This window comes from Lynx canadensis, chromosome B1, assembly GCF_007474595.2.
Source record: "Lynx canadensis isolate LIC74 chromosome B1, mLynCan4.pri.v2, whole genome shotgun sequence".
NCBI classification, from domain to species: domain Eukaryota; kingdom Metazoa; phylum Chordata; class Mammalia; order Carnivora; family Felidae; genus Lynx; species Lynx canadensis.
In genome coordinates, this window is record NC_044306.2 from 174,768,821 (window position 1) to 174,787,398 (window position 18,578).

Below are 18,578 nucleotides of genomic sequence, written 5' to 3' on the forward strand. Positions count from 1 at the left end.
GTTGGGGATTCCTGCCAAAATAGATTTACAGATAAGAGTCTATAGTAGACTGTTCCGAGGACTTAACAAGAATAAAAAGTCCTTTTTTGAAAATTGGAGGATGCTAGTCAAGCCAAGGAAGAGCCTCATTCTGTGAAAAGCCCCAGCCCTCACCTGCCTCATGATGCCTGTGATCTTGAGCATTGCTGAAGGGCTGACTGTGTTGCTTCAGGAGTGTCTAAAGCGCAGTAAAGAGGGAACTACTCAGAAAGGCTCTAGGCTAATCATGAAAGGCATGTTATTCAAAAAACACTAAAAATATGAATCCTAATGTTATGATGGGGATTTTTTCAAAACCACTTTTGACCTTTTACTTAATGTGTACTGTCATTGAGCTGGGCACTGAGGGCATAGCAGTGAGCAAACACAATGAAGACAAGTTAATTCCAGTTTATCACAGTGGCCGGTGGGTTTACTCAAGGGCCTGTGAAATGGGAATACTACTCACCTCACAGAGCTTAAGTGAGCATACAAGATCATAAGTGACTAGGCACTTAAAGAGCTATTTCGTTAAACTATTTGCAAGGTGCAATGTGGGCACACGATTAAAAAAGGGCTGACCGTGTTGCTTCAGGAGTCTCTACAGTGCAGTAAGCAGGGAAGTACTCAGAAGGGCTCTAGGCTAATCAATGCAATGCATGTGATGATTCCACTTCTGCAATTCCCGCAGGTATGTAGAGGTATGTAGAAACAGTTTAAATGGAAGCAGAGATAGGAAGAAATTTAAATGTATGGCCTTTTCTCTTCAATTTTCAAACAGTGGAACTTCACGTGCAGCGCCCCTCTCCGGACCAGTCACGGAGGGGGAAGCCAGTTGGATAGAAATGCCAACAAAGAATTAAGATCGTGCCCACTTCGATGATGGCCAAGTCAGCCCGTCTAGAGCTTCCTGTCCAGCTCTCCCTCTTCCTCTTCTTATGTCCGCCTGCTCTCTGCGCGGGGGAGGATGAACCGCGGAGACCCTGCCCCCCGCCCGGCTCCCGCTCAATCCCCACGTCTGCGCTGAAGCCAGACTGGGAAACCAAGCGGGCGCCGCGAGAAGAGGTGGGACCGGGCAGAGGTGGGCGTGGCCGGGGGTGGGGGGAAACCGGCGGATGGAGGCGTGGTCGAGCAGTGGTGGGCGGGGCAGGAGGGGCGGGGTCACAGCCTTATCCCGGCGGCCCAGGCCGCGGTTGAAATTAGAGAGGAAGCAGGCGCCGCGGGCGGAGGCGGGGCCAGGCTGCCGTGGGTGGGGACCAGGGAGGAGCCCCGGGTTTGGCGGGGTGAGGCCTGGCCGAGCCGGGTGGGTGGGGCCGGAGAGGAGGGCGCTTGACGGGGCGGGGCTTACAGCGCGCGGGGGCAGAGTCCTGCTCCCCCGTCAGCCGCCGGCTGTCTAGCAGCACTGCCTGCGGGAGCCCCGGACGCGGCGCCCGGGGAAGGAAGGCGGAGGAACGCGGCGATGGCCCCACGGGAACTCTTGGGGTCCGCGGTCCTGGCCGCCGCTGTCTTCGTGGGAGGCGCCATGAGTTCGCCGCTAGTGGCCCCGGGTGAGTGCCCCGCCGGGGCCTGGGCGCTCGGGAGGAGGCGAGGGGTCCGGACCGCAGCCCGGCAGCACCCCGAGCTGCCCTCGCCCTGGCACCGCCGGGATCCCGACACTGAACATCTGGCTGTTGGAGGGTGGCCCGGGCCGGGTGCGGCGCGGGGCGACGGCTCCCGTCCCTCCCTTCCCGCCTGCCCGGGACTCGCCTTCCCTCCGCTCGCCGGCTCCTCTGAGGACCTGTTACCCCTGGCGCGCCCCTCTGAGCTGTCCTGGGTGTAGGGAGCTGGCCTAGCTTCTTCGGGTGCGCTTCTGGCCGGGCTGAGCACCTTCGAGCCCGGCGGACCCCTTTCCTTAGGCGCTTGTCCTCAAAGGCCCGCGAGCGGAAGATCGTGACACAAGGGGCCGGGTGCGCGGTCGTCGCCTCCCCCCGCCCCACCTTTGTTTTATATTTTAAGACCTTGGGGAGTTCCACTTCTTTCCTTTCCAAGTTTTCGTTAATTGTAGTGGTTGATGGATTCTTGTAACAGGTTGGGGATTTCAGATCTCTTACCCACATATCCTGGACAAATCAGTCTTGGAAAAAGGGAAGGCTCATTTGTAAACTTACATTTTTTTTCTTTTTTGAGTCAATTCCTGTCACCACAAAAGGAACCTTCTGTGGTCAGAGCAGGAAGCCACCAGCAGAGACCGTAAAGTGTCCCCAATGACGAATTTGGAGCAGGAGTTTTTAATTGATATCTAAAAGGAGGTGTAACTTTTATGGAAGTCAGGTCTCACGCTCTTTTGTTTTTATGGCTATAGACCCCAGGGATCCCTTGCCACCGGTTTCCCTCTTAGTTGTCACTTTAGAGCAGTAGTTAAAAAAACACTAATAAATATATCTCTTCGTGGCCGTCTGGGGTTACCACAGCCTGGAATCTTACGTCAGCAAGCTCTTCCAAGCTTGAGCAGCTTCTTTTCACATCCAAATAATAAGCATCTGGAAGCCTTCCAACCGTAACTCTCCTCCATGAAAACACGTACACTGCTCTTTACTCCTGAGAAGATTCCAAATGCTTACAGCTTGTAAACTGGCTTATCACTTTGGTCTTCACTTTTTGTAGAAACAGATCATGTTAAGAAGGGAACAGGATGGCAAATATGTCTCCTGAGCCTTTATTAGCAGACCTGTATTTCCTTCAGTCATCCCCCCCCCCCCCCCCGGGGAAATGACAGCTAGTGACATGTATTATTGGATGAGAGATTTTCGTTTTCACCCTGGGTTTCATTGCTGAGAATGAATAGGTGCATAATCAAGTTCAAATTGGACTCGGGGTCATAGACAGAAACTTAGAGAGCTAGAGTCAGTTGGCCCAGAATTTGAATAGCTTAACCTGGGAGTAAAATTGTTAAAACTTCAGCATGGATGCATGTAATCAGCCATCAGCTGGGGAAGTCTATTCCTGGAGTAAGTTTGGGTTTCGATGGATCTCTGAGCAATGCTCAGCTCTCAGGTCTGGAAGGTGATGAAAAAAGTTCTCATGTAATTGTGTAGCAACATTTTAATGGAAGTTTAATATTTAAGAAGAATGAAATATCTAGAGGTGCCTGGGTGGCTCAGTCCGTTAAGCATCTGTCTTTGGTTCAGGCCATGATCTCAGGGTTTTTGAGTTTGAGCCCCGCATCGGGCTCTCTGCTGACAGCTCAGAGCCTGGAGGCTGCTTCAGATTCTGTGTCTCTGTCTCTCTCTCTGCCTTTCCCCTGCTTGCACTCTCTCTTGAAAAATAAATAACATTAAAAAATTTAAAAAAAGAATGAAATATCTAAAAAGGAAAGAGTACAGAGTACCAATGTGCCAGTGTGACTTGAGGCCTATATGAAGAAATGATGTCCTGACCAGCTAACATCTGGTCCTCTTGGGATCTAAGACAGTATTGTTTGTAGGGAATGTTTTAGGAAGGTAAGGAGAAAGAGCTACGAAGTAATGTCGAGTGCTTGCTATATGCCAGGCTTTGACTCGGGTACTTCATATGCATTTTGCACGCTTATTTCTCATAACTCTATGAAGTTCTTATGTACGGTGAGGTAACTGAGGCCCAGAGCAGTAAATCATTGTTTCAGTCACGTAACTGATGTATCAGCATTCAGTCAGAGGAGCAGAACCACTAGGAGGTGTGTGTGTGTGTCTATGTATCTTTAATATGGATCTTTGACAACACTAGCCTGCCTAATTCCAGAGTCCATCCTCTCTACTGTACCCCACTTGTCCCTGGAGAGAAAATAGAACGAAATCAACCTCAGCAGGCTTGTTGAGATTCTAAGATAGGGAGTGTAGGACATCCTAAAATTGTAAGCATGTGGTTAGCAGAAGTTGGGAAGCAGAGAAAAGAAGGACAGGTAACTTCACAGTGGGTAGTGACATTGTCTCTTTCTCTTCTTGCCTAGTAGAAGAATCTCATTAAACTTCTGTCTCTTAGAAGCAGCGTTTGAAACTATATACCACAAGCACCAGAAGGGATGATTTTCCAATCTTGGCTTATTTATGTCCTTAAGGTCTCTGGTTACTCAACCTTTGGGCTATTAGTTCTTCTACCAGATAATGGGCATGGCCTTCTAAGGAAGGAGTGGGTGGAAAGGTTCCAGGGCTAGTGAAATGAGAAGGGCACTCTCCTTGGGTTTTGTGTGCTTCCATCCAGCCTCCTGACTTCTCATTGATGCTAAAGATAAGCTTTATTAAATTCTGGGTTCTCCTTTGGCCAGGTAGCTACCGAGCTGTGTATGCACATAATACTTAATCAGTGGACAGACTGTTTTGAAAAAGCAGTCTTGGAGCGTGGGCTTCATGCCCAAATCTATTCAAGAGGAAATGAAAAATTTGAGAAGTGCCTGCCATTCTCCCTCTCCTGCCTTTACCCTGCTAAAAGAAATTAATCAAACAGATGATTTGGGAGTTCAGTAGTTGAGTTCAATGAGTCAGGCCAAAGCCCCAGGCAATAGAAACAACAATTTCATTGTTACTTTTTAAAGAATTTGGCTCTGATGCTGAAGTTTACTTAGTATTAGGACAAAGGAGAAACTATTTAAAACTGACAAAAAATGATTTAAATTGTCATTGGTTAAAACTATTATGTTGGGTGGTTTCTAATGATTTTCGAGAGCACTTCAGTAATTGGTAAAGATTTGGTGGGCTCCTGATAGCAGGCAGAATAATGAGTCTGGTGTGCCAACAATGACTAAAATTGGAATTTGGAGTTGGTTCATTGGAGACGCCTCACTCTTTTCGGAGGAAGGAATGCGGTGTTTGTTATACCTGTTTTGTGGCAGGTTCTGGTCTGAGTACTCAGATCACTTAATTTTTACAACACATTGTCAGCTGTGTAATTTTATTTCTGTATTTATAGGTGAGAAAATTGAGTATCTGAGAAGTTAACTTGAAAAAGTCACTCAAATGTGTGAGCTGGGTTTTGACCTTGAGTCAGATCTCTTCAATTCTGAAGCCTGTTCTTATTATTAGTAAATCATTTCTTTCTTTCAAGTGAGAAATTTCTTTTTATTCTAAGATATTTGTAAAGAATCACTAAGTGATAGGGTAATGGCAAGATACAGCGGAAAGAGGCCCCAGGCTCTGACATAGCCCTGCAATTGAAGTCAGGAAGAGCCTCTGCTCTGTCTAGAACTCCATGTTCTTACCTGTAAATGGGTGTGTGGCCAGCTCGTACCTTTGTCTGCCTTACCGGCTGCAAGTGAGGATCAAATGAGTTGTTGTCTCTGAAAAGTCTTTGCAAGGGTAAAGTGGCATATCTCTTTTATCCTATGTGTGATTTTTTTCTGTGTTTCTTCCCCAAAGTGTCCATTAGGCTGAACTATAATTTAGCCAAGTTATTTAATAAATGTAGACCACATGTACTATTAGGTTTTCATTCTGGAGGTAGTGATGGTTTTGCGAAGATAGATTCATTGTACATTTATGAAAGCCCAGAGTGACAATACCTTAGATTCATGAATTTGCTGCCATTGACTGGAGTTATGTAGACAGGCCTTCTTTTCCCATTTCCGTTTCAGAAAATTCTCCCAAGTATTTAAAGTTTTTTTTTTTTTTTAATGTTTATTTATTCTTGAAAGAGAGAGAGAGGGACAGAGCATGGGTGGGGGAGGGGCAGAGAGAGAGAGACAGAATCTGAAAACAGGCTCTAGGCTCTGAGCTGTCAGTACAGAGCCGGACGCGGGGCTCAACTCACACGCCGTGAGATCATGACCTGAGCTGAAGTCAGATGCTCAATCGACTGAGCCATTCAGGCATCCCAATTCTCCCAAGTATTTAAAGTTTGGAGGGAAGGGGAAAGAATCACCTTTTGATCTCATCACTCCAAGGTACTTGCCACTGTTAGTGTATTTCCTCCTAGACCTCTCTCTATTTTTCACTTGGGTAGGATCATAATGCAAATATAATTTTGTATCCTGCATTTTCATTTAATGTTATACATGAAGGTTTCTCATTTCCCTACCTACTCAAAGAATAGCTGCATAGTAGTTTATTATATGGATTCACTGATTTTCACCTCAGTGTGCCTCCGTTTTAGAAGATTACAGTTATTACTGATTATTGTTAAGTGGATTTGAATTTTCATATGAATGGTTTCAGTGAACATGTATGTGTAACGCTTTGTCTGGATATCGATGACTTCCACAGAAAATGGATTCTTGGAAAGGCAGTGTTGGTGTCAAAGTGTTCATGTTTTTGAGGCCATGATGACCCAAGTATTAGTGATCTGAAGATTGTCCCAGTTTACTTTTCACAGCAGTGGTGGAAAGACTCACTTTTCACACTGTTGGCATTTTCTCTGCAAAACACATTTGCTAATTTGTAAGGCAGATATTGGTATCTTGATTGTTTTAATTCGGATGTCTTTGATTACTGGCAGGTTGACTGTTTCTTCTGCTATTTGAGTCATTTGCATACGGCTGTCATCCTTTCTGGACAATTCTGAGGTCTGAAAAGCTCTGGAAAACCAGAAGTTTTTTGAGGCTTTTTTGCATACTCCATTGGCAGTAAAACCTCACCTGAAGCACTGTGAGATTCTATAGTGTAGTATTTATCTCACTTCGTTTGAAGATTGCTAAATTTTGCTGCAGTAATCTCAATGAATTTGATTTCTGAATGTTACATATTGTGTGCTAAATGCATTGCATTACCTTTCTAGAACAACAAAGTCTGAATTTCGAGGCACAGCTGACCTCCAGGTTTTCAGATAAAGGATTATGGTCCTGCACTTCTTCGCCATGACTCATTTGTTCTTGTCTGTGGGCAGCCCAAACGTAAAACTGCTTAAAATAGTCAAGGGGCGCCTGGGTGGCGCAGTCGGTTAAGCGTCCGACTTCAGCCAGGTCACGATCTCGCGGTCCGTGAGTTCGAGCCCCGCGTCGGGCTCTGGGCTGATGGCTGTTTCCGATTCTGTGTCTCCCTCTCTCTCTGCCCTCCCCCGTTCATGCTCTGTCTCTGTCTGTCCCAAAAATAAATAAAAAACATTGAAAAAAATTAAAAAAAAATAGTCAAATATCCTATGGAGAGAAATAACTCCTCAAACAAGTGGCACTTCACAAAAGAAGCACTTCTTTGGTATTCTAGTGTGGAATCTAATAAAATGAAGATACCTGGGAAAAGCTGAGGTTTTGTTTCTTCCAGGTGGCTTTGGGGATGGATGCCCATTATAATGGGAGCTTTATGGAGAAGTTGGGCTCAATTTCTCTTCTGCTCTCCTCTGCCATGGAGAGCAAATGGATCTCTTTGTAATGGAGGAAAAAGAAAACAACCAGAATCTACCCAGGGGACTTTGTGGGGAGGGAGGGATGGATAGAGCGTGGCAGATACCCCAGGCAGACTGTTTCTGTGCCATCCTGTGCCAGTCAGCTCACCTTGAGAATCCTTTTGCCAACTCTGTTGAACTGGGGAACTGGTTTTCTATTGCTCCTTAGCAATCAATACCCCAAGGCCTCCACCCTCTTGTCTTTGCTCAGCCCAGGATTCTAGGCAGTCGCCCACTGTACCGACTCTCCCCGTCCCATTCCGGTGTATATGCATTCCAGCCATTAGTAAAGTGCCATTGTACTGAGGGAAAGAAGGCTTTGAACTACTTTCCTCATCTGTATCATGGAGAAAATATGGCAGAGTTGCCTCCTGGGGTTGCTGTGACTATCATATGAGCTAAAACAGGAGAGTTCATTGGACAGTGATTGGCACATAGCAAATACTGAAAGAGTATATTATTGTTATTTGTCCTGAACCAAATATTAACCCATCACAGCTGTTGGGTGGGACAAAGTTTCCAAGTGCTATAGAATTTGCCTTTCAGGTCCTCTGCCATTGCCCGAGGCATCTCCTAGCTCCTGATGAGGCTGGTTGTGTAATGGCAGGGGTAGGGGTTGAGGAGGCAGGGGTGGGCAGTGCTTGAGGCCCCAGGGGAGGAGGAGGAGTAGGGGCCAGTGGGCTTGGCTTGGTGGGGAGTTCTTTTGGGACTCAGGGGAGATGTGGGGCTGAGCCTTTAGCTACCAATATTAGGCAAGGAAGGAGAGAAAGAAAAAAGGAACGAAACCATGAAACCTGAGATCACGGCCTGTGCCAAATGAAGAGTTGGACACTTAACCGACTGAGTCACCCAGGTGCCCCATGGATATGGGTAAATAAGAAAATATTTAGTCCTTGCCCCCAGTTCCTGGCACAAAGCTCCTCAAGCCCTTAGGAGTTCCTAAATAGTAGGAATGTCTTTTGTCATTCATTATAAGCCCCTTGGAGCGAATGTGAATGCTCTTGTGAATGCTAGGTAGGTGACTTAGGGTGGTACCCTAGATAGCCTCAGGATGGGCTGGTCATCTGAAAGACCTTGTGATTGAGGATTGGGACTTTCAACCTCACCCACCAATTTCTGGGAAGGGGAAGAGTTAGGGGAAAAGCTTCTGATTAAATGCTTTAAAAAACTTTTGGGGGCACCTGGATGGCTCAGTAGGTTAAGAGTCTGACTCTTGATTTTGGCTCAGGTCGTATCACAGTTCATGAGTTCGAGCCCAGTGTTGGGCTCTGCACTGACAGCACATAGCCTGCTTGGATTCCTCTCTCTGCCCCTCCCCCGCTCCCTCTCTCTGTCTCTCTCCCTCTCCCTCTCTCTCAAAACAAATAGATAAACTTTAAAAACACAACAACAACAAACCCCAAACTGTTGAACAAGACTTGATGAGCTTCTGGGTTTGTGAATTGCCTGGAGATATGCGGAGAATAGCGCCCCCAGAGAGCATGGAGCTCTGCGTGCTTTCACTATACCTTACTGTAGGCGTCTTTCCTATCTGGTTGTTCCTGAGTTATATCTTTTATAATAAACCGGTGATCTAGGAAGTGAAATATTTCTTAGTGTTGTTAGCTGCTTTAGCAGATTAATCACACCCAAGCAGGAGGGTGTGAGAACCTCCGATTTATAGCCTGTGGGTCAGAAGCACAAGGTGACAACCTGGACTTGGAATTGGCATCCAAGGTAGGGGGAGGGACATTCTTGTAGGACCTAGCCCTTAACTTGTGGGATCTGATGCTCTATCGGGTAAATAGCCTCAGAATAGAATTGTTGCTTGGTAGTGCTGGGAAAAACACATACTGGAATGAGAAGGTAGAATCCTGTAGCATTAGGGCTGGAAGGACCTTGACCATCTCCTCAGAGCTTATTTAGCAGATGGGGACACTGAGTTGGCCTAGGCAGGGCCAAAGCGGGTTCCTTTCCTGGGTCTAGGACTCTTCCCATTGCATTAAAGCTGGCTTTCCATGCAGTGACCCTGGCTCTGCTGCTTCTGGCAAGGCTCCTTGGTCCACATTTGCCCTTGGTCCTCAGGCTCCAGATTCTGGTTTCCCAACTCTCTGGATCTGGGTGAGCAGGACTTAAGAAGCATGACTTGGCTTACTGACTCATGAAGTGATTGTGGTGTTCTTAGTCGTACAATTTTAGAGTCAGAGGGGACTTTGGTGGTCATCTTGTAACTAACGCCTCTCTTTGCAGATGGGGAAACTGAGCCCTCGAAGTTTCACTGGCCTGTGGGAGTCAGGAACAGCCTTAGCCTGTAGTGGAGGAGCAGACCGTTAGGTTTGGTGAGGGGAGGGCCTGTGTTCGTGTCTGGTCGCTGTCCCCGGCTAAGATCCAAGCACAGGACCTCTAACAGAGCAGATACTTAAATACTGGAAGGAAGGAAGCCAGAGTTGGAATCCAGGTGTTCTGACTCAGCCCAAGGCTTTTTGTTTACAATAAAGTGAAGGGTTAGGCTTTCCAGTATTCACCCACAAATATTAGCTGTCGTCTCCCTGCACCGTCCCTTCTTGAATTAATAAGAGGCTGTTTTGTCTGTCAGCCTCAATGGGCCACATTGTTCCAAAAACCTGAGGTGGAAAAATCTGGTCATTGAGAAAAAAAAAAGAATGGCAATAAAAGTAGTTAAGTCCTGCTTTATCAGACGAGTATGGTAGGACATTGATATGTTTGGAAGGGTTAGTGAAAATTTCAGAGAGAAAGTTTTCAAAACCCAAATCCATTCGTGAAACTCTTTTCAGAGGTAAACTGAATTCGGTTGTGTCTCTACAACCAGTACTTCAAATGCATCTATTAATGTCTATCTATCATGTTCCATGGTACTTTATATCTTTCCTTAATACCTTGTTTCACGAGTTAATTCCCTGCTAGGTTTCTTAATTCAGCAAATGTTGGTCAAGGAGGGGCCTTCTGGCTTGGGAGGAACTGGGGATAAAGTGATGTGAACAAACGAGGCTCAGTGGGCGCCTTTCTGGAGCTAGCAGCTTATCAGGAAAGATGATGAAACAGGCAGTCACGATAAAGTGTCCTTAGTAAGTATGGCTCCAGCCGGAGTACCTAACCTGGGGCTGGGAGTGGGATGAGAGGCCAGTACAGGTTGAGCCAGACTTTCTTCGAGCAAGGAAATGAAGCTTAGCTTATACTTGTAAAAATGTTGGTGTCGGTGAGGTGAAGAGAACTAGTGGTCACGGAAGAGAGGGGCTGAAGAGGTCCGGTTCAAACACAGGTGGGTCACCGGGCCCCACCCCAGAGTGTGCGCGTCAGCAGATGTGGGAAGGAGCTGGAGAATTTGTTTCCCAACACATTTCCCAGGTGATGCTGCTGGAGTATCACTTGTGAGTGGGGAGGTAGGAGGTGGAAGAGCTAGGGGGCTGTGTTTCTCTTAACCAGGAGATCCCCCCCTCTTGGTGCGCTGGGGGTACGCTTGGTGCGCTGTCCAAATCTTGTTCTCCACCTGTCCTTCAAGCCGAGATCAAGGGTAATACTCCTCAGGAACCTTTCCCGGGTTTCACACCGATGTTTCCGTCCTGTCAGTAGACACGAGAGTCCATGAACACACGTTGCATCCATTCCATGTTATTGGACATTAAATTATAAGCAGTTGTTTTCGCTGTGTTTCTCTGACCGGAGCTCCTTGAGCATAGAAGACATGCTCAGATATTTCACTGCTGGACCAGATTCTTGCCACCAGTCTGGGGAGCAGGCTGCCGTCTTCTCTGTTTCGCACAGATGAGCAAATGGAGATTTGAGATTTACTGAGGAGTCACCGAGATGGAGAGAGAAGTGAGATGTGTCTCCCGCTCACGGCACAGATGAGGAGAAGCCACTGCTAGATGGGTGTTCCTTGCTCGCAAGTGTCCTTTGTCATTATGTAAAATTGCATGTCCTGCACGCTCAGGACCACAGGTAAAAGGAAGGTTTGTATTTAATCTTTTCTTTTTTTTTTTTTAACTTTTTCACAGAGGAAACAAAGGCATCATAAATTGAATATAGATTTTACTTTTAGTGGGAAATGGGCTGTTTCTTTTTTTAAAAATGTTTATTTTGATAGAGGGAGAGCACGAGCGGGAGAGAGTGGAGAGAGAGGGGAGATACAGAGTCTGAAGCAGGTTCCAGGCTCTGAGCTGTCAGCACAGAGCTTGATGCAGGGCTGGAACTCACAAACTGTGAAATCATGACCTGAGCTGAAGTCAGATGCCCAACCGACTTAGCCACCCAGGCGCCCCTCAAATGGGCTGTTTTCCAAGAAATTCTTTAGGAATCATCCTTTTGCTTTAGAGTGACTGTTTGAATGAGTAATTCAATTTACATGTCATTAAGTTTAAAAATGAATTTTTAAAAGTTTTGGCATGAGGGAGATATTAAGGAAAAGTGGATTTTGGTTTCCTAAAAAGACACACAGTAGACAGTTATGCCATTACCCTTCTTAATTGGCCAGATAAGTTTAGCCGAGTGGTTGAAGACTTATAAAGAACCTATGCATAAAATGTCACATGATAGGTAGCATTAAAAAAAAACAACGAACAAAAATCCTTTTCAATATCGGTAACATGCCTTCCTCCCCGTGCATACATACGAACATAACGTGGCTCTCTGAGATTCCTGTAAGGGGTGGAAGCTTGAAGAATTCACTGGGCTTTCTGTCTCACAATATAGCACCAATTTTCAGTGTTCTAACAGCGCTTCATAGCTGGAAGTCTCCAACACAATCATGTGAATTACTACAGTATAAAAACAGCAGCCCGGAATTTCCTGGCATTGGTAAAGTGGCAGATGGCTAATGAACAGGCATTCCTTCATTTTTCTTTACACGTTTGTGCTATATGCTTTTAGAGCCTTAATTCCTTTGCTGCTTCCTCACTTCTTTCCAAGTTCCTCCTCCCCTACTAAAGGCAAAGCACAAAACAAGCATGGGTAGAAAAAAGAGGCATTGAAGATTGCTGGAAGCTAGGTGATAGAGCCAGGAAGCTGGGTTGGTTTTTTTGTTGTTGTTTAATTTTTTTTAATGTTTTTACTTTTGAGAGAGAGAGTGAGCATGCGCGCGCGCACACACACGCACGCACGCGCGCACACACACACACACACACACACACCCCACACCGCCGCCGCACGCGCGCACGTAAATGGGGGAGGGGAAACACAGAATTCGAAGCAGGCTCCAGGCTCTGAGCTGTCCTCACAGAGCCTGACATGGGGCTTGAACCCACGAACCATGACATCATGACCTGAGCCGAAGTCGGACACTTAACCAATTAAGCCACCCAGGCCCCCAGGAAGCTGAGTTTTGAGGGTAAAATCTCTTTCACATGCCAGATTGCCAGGTTAGCATCTTAATAGTCTTTGCAGGTAAAACGTGTAGATATTCCCACCATGCAGTTCATTAAAAGACAAAGGGCTTTATTGAGATACTATTAGTTGTTGTGGAGGTATGAAAAATGAAAAAAACTTGGTTCCTGCCCTCCACAAACTTGTGACTGAGAAGGGAGTGATAAGCGATGAATGCAAACCATTGTAGAATAATGGAGAATGAGTTTGGTATAATCCAAGAACTACAAAGTGCTGCGTGGGATCACAGAGGAGGGACTTTCCTTCTGTTGGGAGAGGTGGAAAGGACTTCAACATGCCTAAAGCTTGGCATAAGTAGACCTTAAAGGGAGTGTAGGGGAGGCATGTCCAGCAAGAGGAACAGCCTGTGAGAAGGTATAGAGGTAGGACAGGAAAAGTCAGTGCAGGGTTCCTCAGTGAAAATCACATGATGAGACTGGGGGGAGGGGAGGCTGAAGCTAGCCTCTGGAGCTCCTGAAACTCTGCACTTTATTGTGTAGGCAGTCCCCAGGCACTGTGATGTAATGGCAGAGCCCTAGATGCTGAGCTCAGTAAGCCCGCAGTTTCAGACATGGCCCCAGTACTTCAGCAATTGATATTGCTGTTCTTTCTTCTGGTTTCTTTGGCAGTTTTTTTTTTTTTTTTTAACATTTATTCATTTTTGAGAGTGAGACAGACAGAGCATGAGTGGGGGAGGGGCAGAGAGAGTGGGAGACGCAGACTCAGAAGCAGGCTCCAGGCTCTGAGCTGTCAGCACAGAGCCCGACACGGGCTCGAACTCACAGACTACGAGATCACGACCTGAGCTGAAGTCGGACGCTTAACCGACTGAGCCACCCAGGAGCCCCTCTTGTTGTTGTTTCTAAGTTGCTTCTTTAGAGAGACAGAGATGGAGAGAGAGAGAGAGAGACAGAGAGAGAGAGAGAGGAGGAGGGGGGGGGGGGTGGGGAGCAGGGGTAAGGAGAATAACTGTTCTTTATACATCTCAGAGTGGTTAGGAGTATCGAATATTGTAGTCCTTTGTAAGTAATAGAAATATGACACATAGTGTATAGGTTTAATATAATACATATGACACACAGAAACCATTTTTCTAAGTTTAAGGTGTGCTGGGAGATTGGAATCCTAAAGTAAGATCAGTGTACCGTCTTGATGGTGTGAAGGCCAGGAAGTGTTCATTAACGGTAAAGCTAGCTAATTGTGTATTTGTCTTATGCTCGAGTAAATCCTCTGAAATTATGCAAATCTGCTTAACTTCTGAATTTTTCATCGTTAAGCATTTATTTTCAGAAGACTGTTGTGATTTCTATTTCTTTCCCCCTATTGTTGGTCAAGTTCTCATTGTTTTCTCTCCAGGTCAGGAGGGCAGTGTTGGCCCTTCGATGTATAGAGCAGTCTCTTTAAATAAAACATGCAGATCAGCACTGGGGTGATTTATGAAACCCTGCTTGGCTAAGGGCTTCATCTCCCGTCATTTCTGGCAAGTCCGTTTTCTTATGTCCCTTGATTTTTTATAATAATGTGACCAAATTGATTTTGGGAGAGGAAAATAATCTGCTTCGAAGTGCTAATATACATTAGGCGAATACACATTATGGAAGTAGTTACCTAGGTGCTGGATGTGGTGTGCCTTAGTTCCTGGGTGGGAGTGGGAAGGGGGACGACAAAGAGAAAGAATTCTTTTGCTGGAATTGACAAAAGTTTATCTTTTCCACACTGTTCAGTGCTGCATCTTGATATGTAAATGAGTAAGGACTCTAGACTTTGAGTCAGTGTGGAATAATAAAACGTATGTGTATTTGTCTTTGTCCCCCGTTCCTGGCACAGAGCTCCTAAAACCCTTAGAATTTTTTCAGAGATAGGAGTGTCTTTTGTTATTCATAATGAGCCCTTTAGCCCTTACCTGAGTTTATGCTAATGAATGGCTCTTGGTGGGTGTCTAGATAGCTTCCGGATGGGGGCTGGTTGCCAGAAGAACCAACAACAGGGTTGGAGGGTTGGAACTTTCAGTCCCTTCCTCTCATCTCAGGAAAGGGAGAGGGGTTGGTGATTGAATTAATCAACAATGGCAGTGACTTAATCGGTCATGCCTATGTGAGAAACTTCCATAAAAACTCAGAACTCATGGATGTGCTGGGAGGGTGGTGTGTCTAGAGAAAGTGTGGGAGCTCTGTGCACACCAGCTTACCACCCCCCCATACTTTTCCTTATGCATCTCTTTCATTTGTTCCTAAATCCTATATCCTTTATAGAACCATAATCCTAAGTATTAGAATTTTCCTGAATTCTGTGAATTATTCTAGCAAATTGTTGAACCTGAGAAGATCACGAAAAATCTTGAATTTGTAACTGGTTAACCTGGGGACACCATTTGCAGCCGGCGGCTGAAGTGGGGGCAGTCTTGTGGGACAGAGCCCTTAAGCCTGTGGGGTTTGCACTAACTCCATGTGGTTGGAGTCAGAAATTGAATTGAATTGCAGGACACACAGTTAGTGATGGAGGATTGGTTGTTGGAAAAGTGAAAGTCAAATCTTTCCTCTTTGGAAAAACCAACTCATAATGTTAAACATTATGCCTGGAGGAATCTCTTAGATAAGGATTCGAAAGGCATTAAAAAAAATAATAGTGGGAGGGGCGCCTGGGTGGCTCAGTTGGTTAAGCATCTGACTCTTGATTTCAGCTCAGGTCTTCATCTGACGGTTCCTGAGTTTGAGCCCCCGAATCGGCTCTGTGCTGGTAGTGCAGAGCCTGCTTAGAATTCTTTCTCCTTCTCTCTCTACTCCCCCCACTTGTGCTTACTCTTCCTGTCTCAAAATAAATAAATAAAGTTAAAAAAAATTAAAAAAAATAACAGTGGGAAAGAAAAGAAATCGCCAGGTCAGTGCCTTATTGTTTATGTACTTACATTGTGTTTTATGGTGTAATAAAGTAGAAGTTACATGACTCTGTGGCCTTCTTTGACCTCCTCTCCTGTGGTGCATTGTGTCTGCCTCTAGTTGTGGAAATATCTAGTGTGTAAGTGTTATGGATTGCAGTTATAAGTAGTCTCCTTACTAAGGGACTATTGAACCTAATGGTAATGCAGGTTTCTTAATTGGCCTTTTATCTTCAGTTTAAAAAAAAAAAAAAACAACTGTACTGGTTACCATCAAGACATTTTAGAAAATGTAAGTAGGAAAAGAAAAAATACTCCCAGGTTCCACCAGGAAAAGATACAAAACACTAAAAATTAAAATAACTTGCAGTCTTACCACACAGAGATAACTAGTGTTACCATTTTGCTATCTTTTTCTTCAATAAAACTGGGATCATATTTGCTCAAAATCCTGCTTTGTGTTTATTTTTTTCACTTAACATTTTTCGTTTACAACTGAGATTATTCTAGACAAAAGCTTGTATGGCAAATTTGATCCCTTCACACAAATTGTTTCTATTGTTTTAATAGTCAAAGGGGGTGGTGCCTGGGTGGCTCAGTGGGTTAAGTGGTCCGACTTCGGCTCCGGTCATGATCTCGAGGTTCGTGAGTTCGAGCCCCACGTCAGGCTCTGTGCTGACAACTCAGAGCCTGGAGCCTGCTTTGGATTCTGTGTCTCCCTCTCTCTCTGCCCCTCGCCTGCTCACACTCTGTCTCCCTATCTCTCAAAAATAAATAAACATAAAAATAAAATAAAAGAATTAAAAGAGTCAAAAGAAGGTTTAGGATTTCTGAGTAACCAACAATTATAAGTGTTAAATGTAGATCAGGATGGCTTTCTGATTTTGCTTCTTATAAATGGCAGCAGGATTTTTTTTTTAGTTAGTACTTGATACCAAAAAAAAAAAAAATAGGTAGATTGACTTAGAGAATAAACTTAAATGCACCGTTCCTTCCCAATGATTGGCTCACTAGGAAAAACCATTCTGTCATTCTAGATTTATTTTTGAATTAGGTGAATAATAATTACCCATAGATTTGCTACTTAAGACTCTAACTCAACCAGAGATGAGCTATGGATAATCCTATTTCGTGGAACTTTACTGAACATCAGAACTGTTAACTGTCACACTTCAGAGGCCCTAGAGCACAGAGAATGGTGTTCTGGAACCAGGCTGCCTTGATTAAATATTATGTCTGCTACTTGCTAGCTGTGTGACCTGATGCAGGTTACCTGACCTCTCTGTGCTCTAGTTTTCATATCTGTGAAATGGGGTTGAAACAAATCGTACCTACTTCCTAGGGTTATTGTAAGGGTTACATGAGTTCATACCTGTAAAGTTCTTGGAACGGTATTTATAGAAAGTACGCATCAACACGTGACTATCATTAATAGTATTTTTCTCTGGGTCTTACCCTTGCTACTTGTTTTGAGAGTTCTTATTTGAGTGTCGTACTAGTGACCTTCATGTTTATTCTTCCCTTGAAATTCAGCTTCTCTCTGTCTAGGGTTTTCCTGATTACTTCTGTTTAAACTTCACCTCATCTGCCTTTTCCAGAGTGATCTTATTTCTCTCCCTTAGGCCCTCTTTTGCTTTGCTTCTTCTCTCACCGCATGAGAGGTGGCTTCACATCAGAGCATTTCAACTGGGCCGGGGCCTCATCCTCCACCTTTACTCATCTCGGCGTCCGGGTTCCTGTATTCCCAGAAGGCAGGCCACGTGCCTCTGTTGCAAGAACCTTGCCTGCCCAAGTGTGACTAATGGGAAAATCCTGTGTTTAGGACTTTTGTAGCTTTCTGTTTAATTATGCTCCTTTTCCTGTTCCTGGAAGGAAGAGAAGCGCTTGCTGGGCCAGGGTGGGGGTTGCAGCGGCCACAGCCCCACGGTGCCGCCTTGGGAGCCCCGTTAGGGCAGCCGCTCCCTCACCTGAAGGCCTTATGCAGTGATTTTTGTCCCACACATTTAACACCACTTCCTCCGGTGTGGCTCCTGTGGTTCACTGTCTTTTCCTGTGTGTTGGTTTTTATCCCCGGCTGAGACGTAAGCTTGGAGAGGCTCGCGGCCTTTACACTGACTACCACGGATAACAATCATCGCAGCAATAAAAACAAACATTAGGCGCTTACTCTGTGCTGGTCACTTGGGTAAACCCGAGTTCATCTCATTTCATGCTCAGAACCAATTCTGTTATTCTCTGCGTTTTAGGGATGAGGAAACTGAGGCACAGGGAAGTGAACTGACTTAGCTGGGGTCCCGGAGCTAAGAAGCAAGGTGCAGGAACTCAGTGCAGCTAAGAACAAGCTGGCTTCCGCTTTTGCCTCTTTCTTAGCAGGAGCAGCTTCGGTGCAGAGCTTGGGCCCTGCCGCGGACCTCGGTTCGAATCCTGGCCATTCCCCGGATGAGTGACCTTGACTTCAATATTTTGTTTTTTTTGTTTTTTTTTTTTTTAATTTTTTTTTTCAACGTTTATTTATTTTTGGGACAGAGAGAGACAGAGCATGAACGGGGGAGGGGCAGAGAGAGAGGGAGACACAGAATCGGAAACAGGCTCCAGGCTCCGAGCCGTCAGCCCAGAGCCCGACCCGGGGCTCGAACTCACGGACCGCGAGATCGTGACCTGGCTGAAGTCGGACGCGTAACCGACTGCGCCACCCAGGCACCCCAAAATTTTGTTCTTTAACATGTCCTCATTTCTAAGATGGGTTTGATAATAACACCTGCCTCAGAATCATGACAAGTAAAAAAAAAAAATGTGAGTAGAAATGCCAGGCACATAAATAAGTACTCGGTAAAGGTTCCGTGCTGTTAGCGGCTGGTGGTAGAGTGGATGAACTTCCCTGAGGCCTTGAATGTGGGATTGATGAACCCAAACACTCCACAGGAGAATCAATCTCTCTGCCTCTCTGCCTCTGCCAGTCTTCCTCCGTGAAGCCCTTGCGTGGCTCCTGCCGGTTCAGTGACAC

At 45.5% G+C, this 18,578-nt stretch overlaps 1 protein-coding gene across 1 annotated transcript in view; it reads left to right on the forward strand.

Annotated features, from left to right (window-relative positions):
• Positions 1 to 1,412: 1,412 nt before the first annotated feature.
• Positions 1,413 to 18,578, forward strand: part of RELL1 (RELT like 1) — a 68,492-nt gene continuing 51,326 nt past the window's right edge. Inside the window, 1 exon segment of the mRNA XM_030314055.1 lies at positions 1,413 to 1,565. Within this exon segment, the coding sequence (XP_030169915.1) occupies positions 1,478 to 1,565 (88 nt within the window). The 5' untranslated portion in view covers positions 1,413 to 1,477.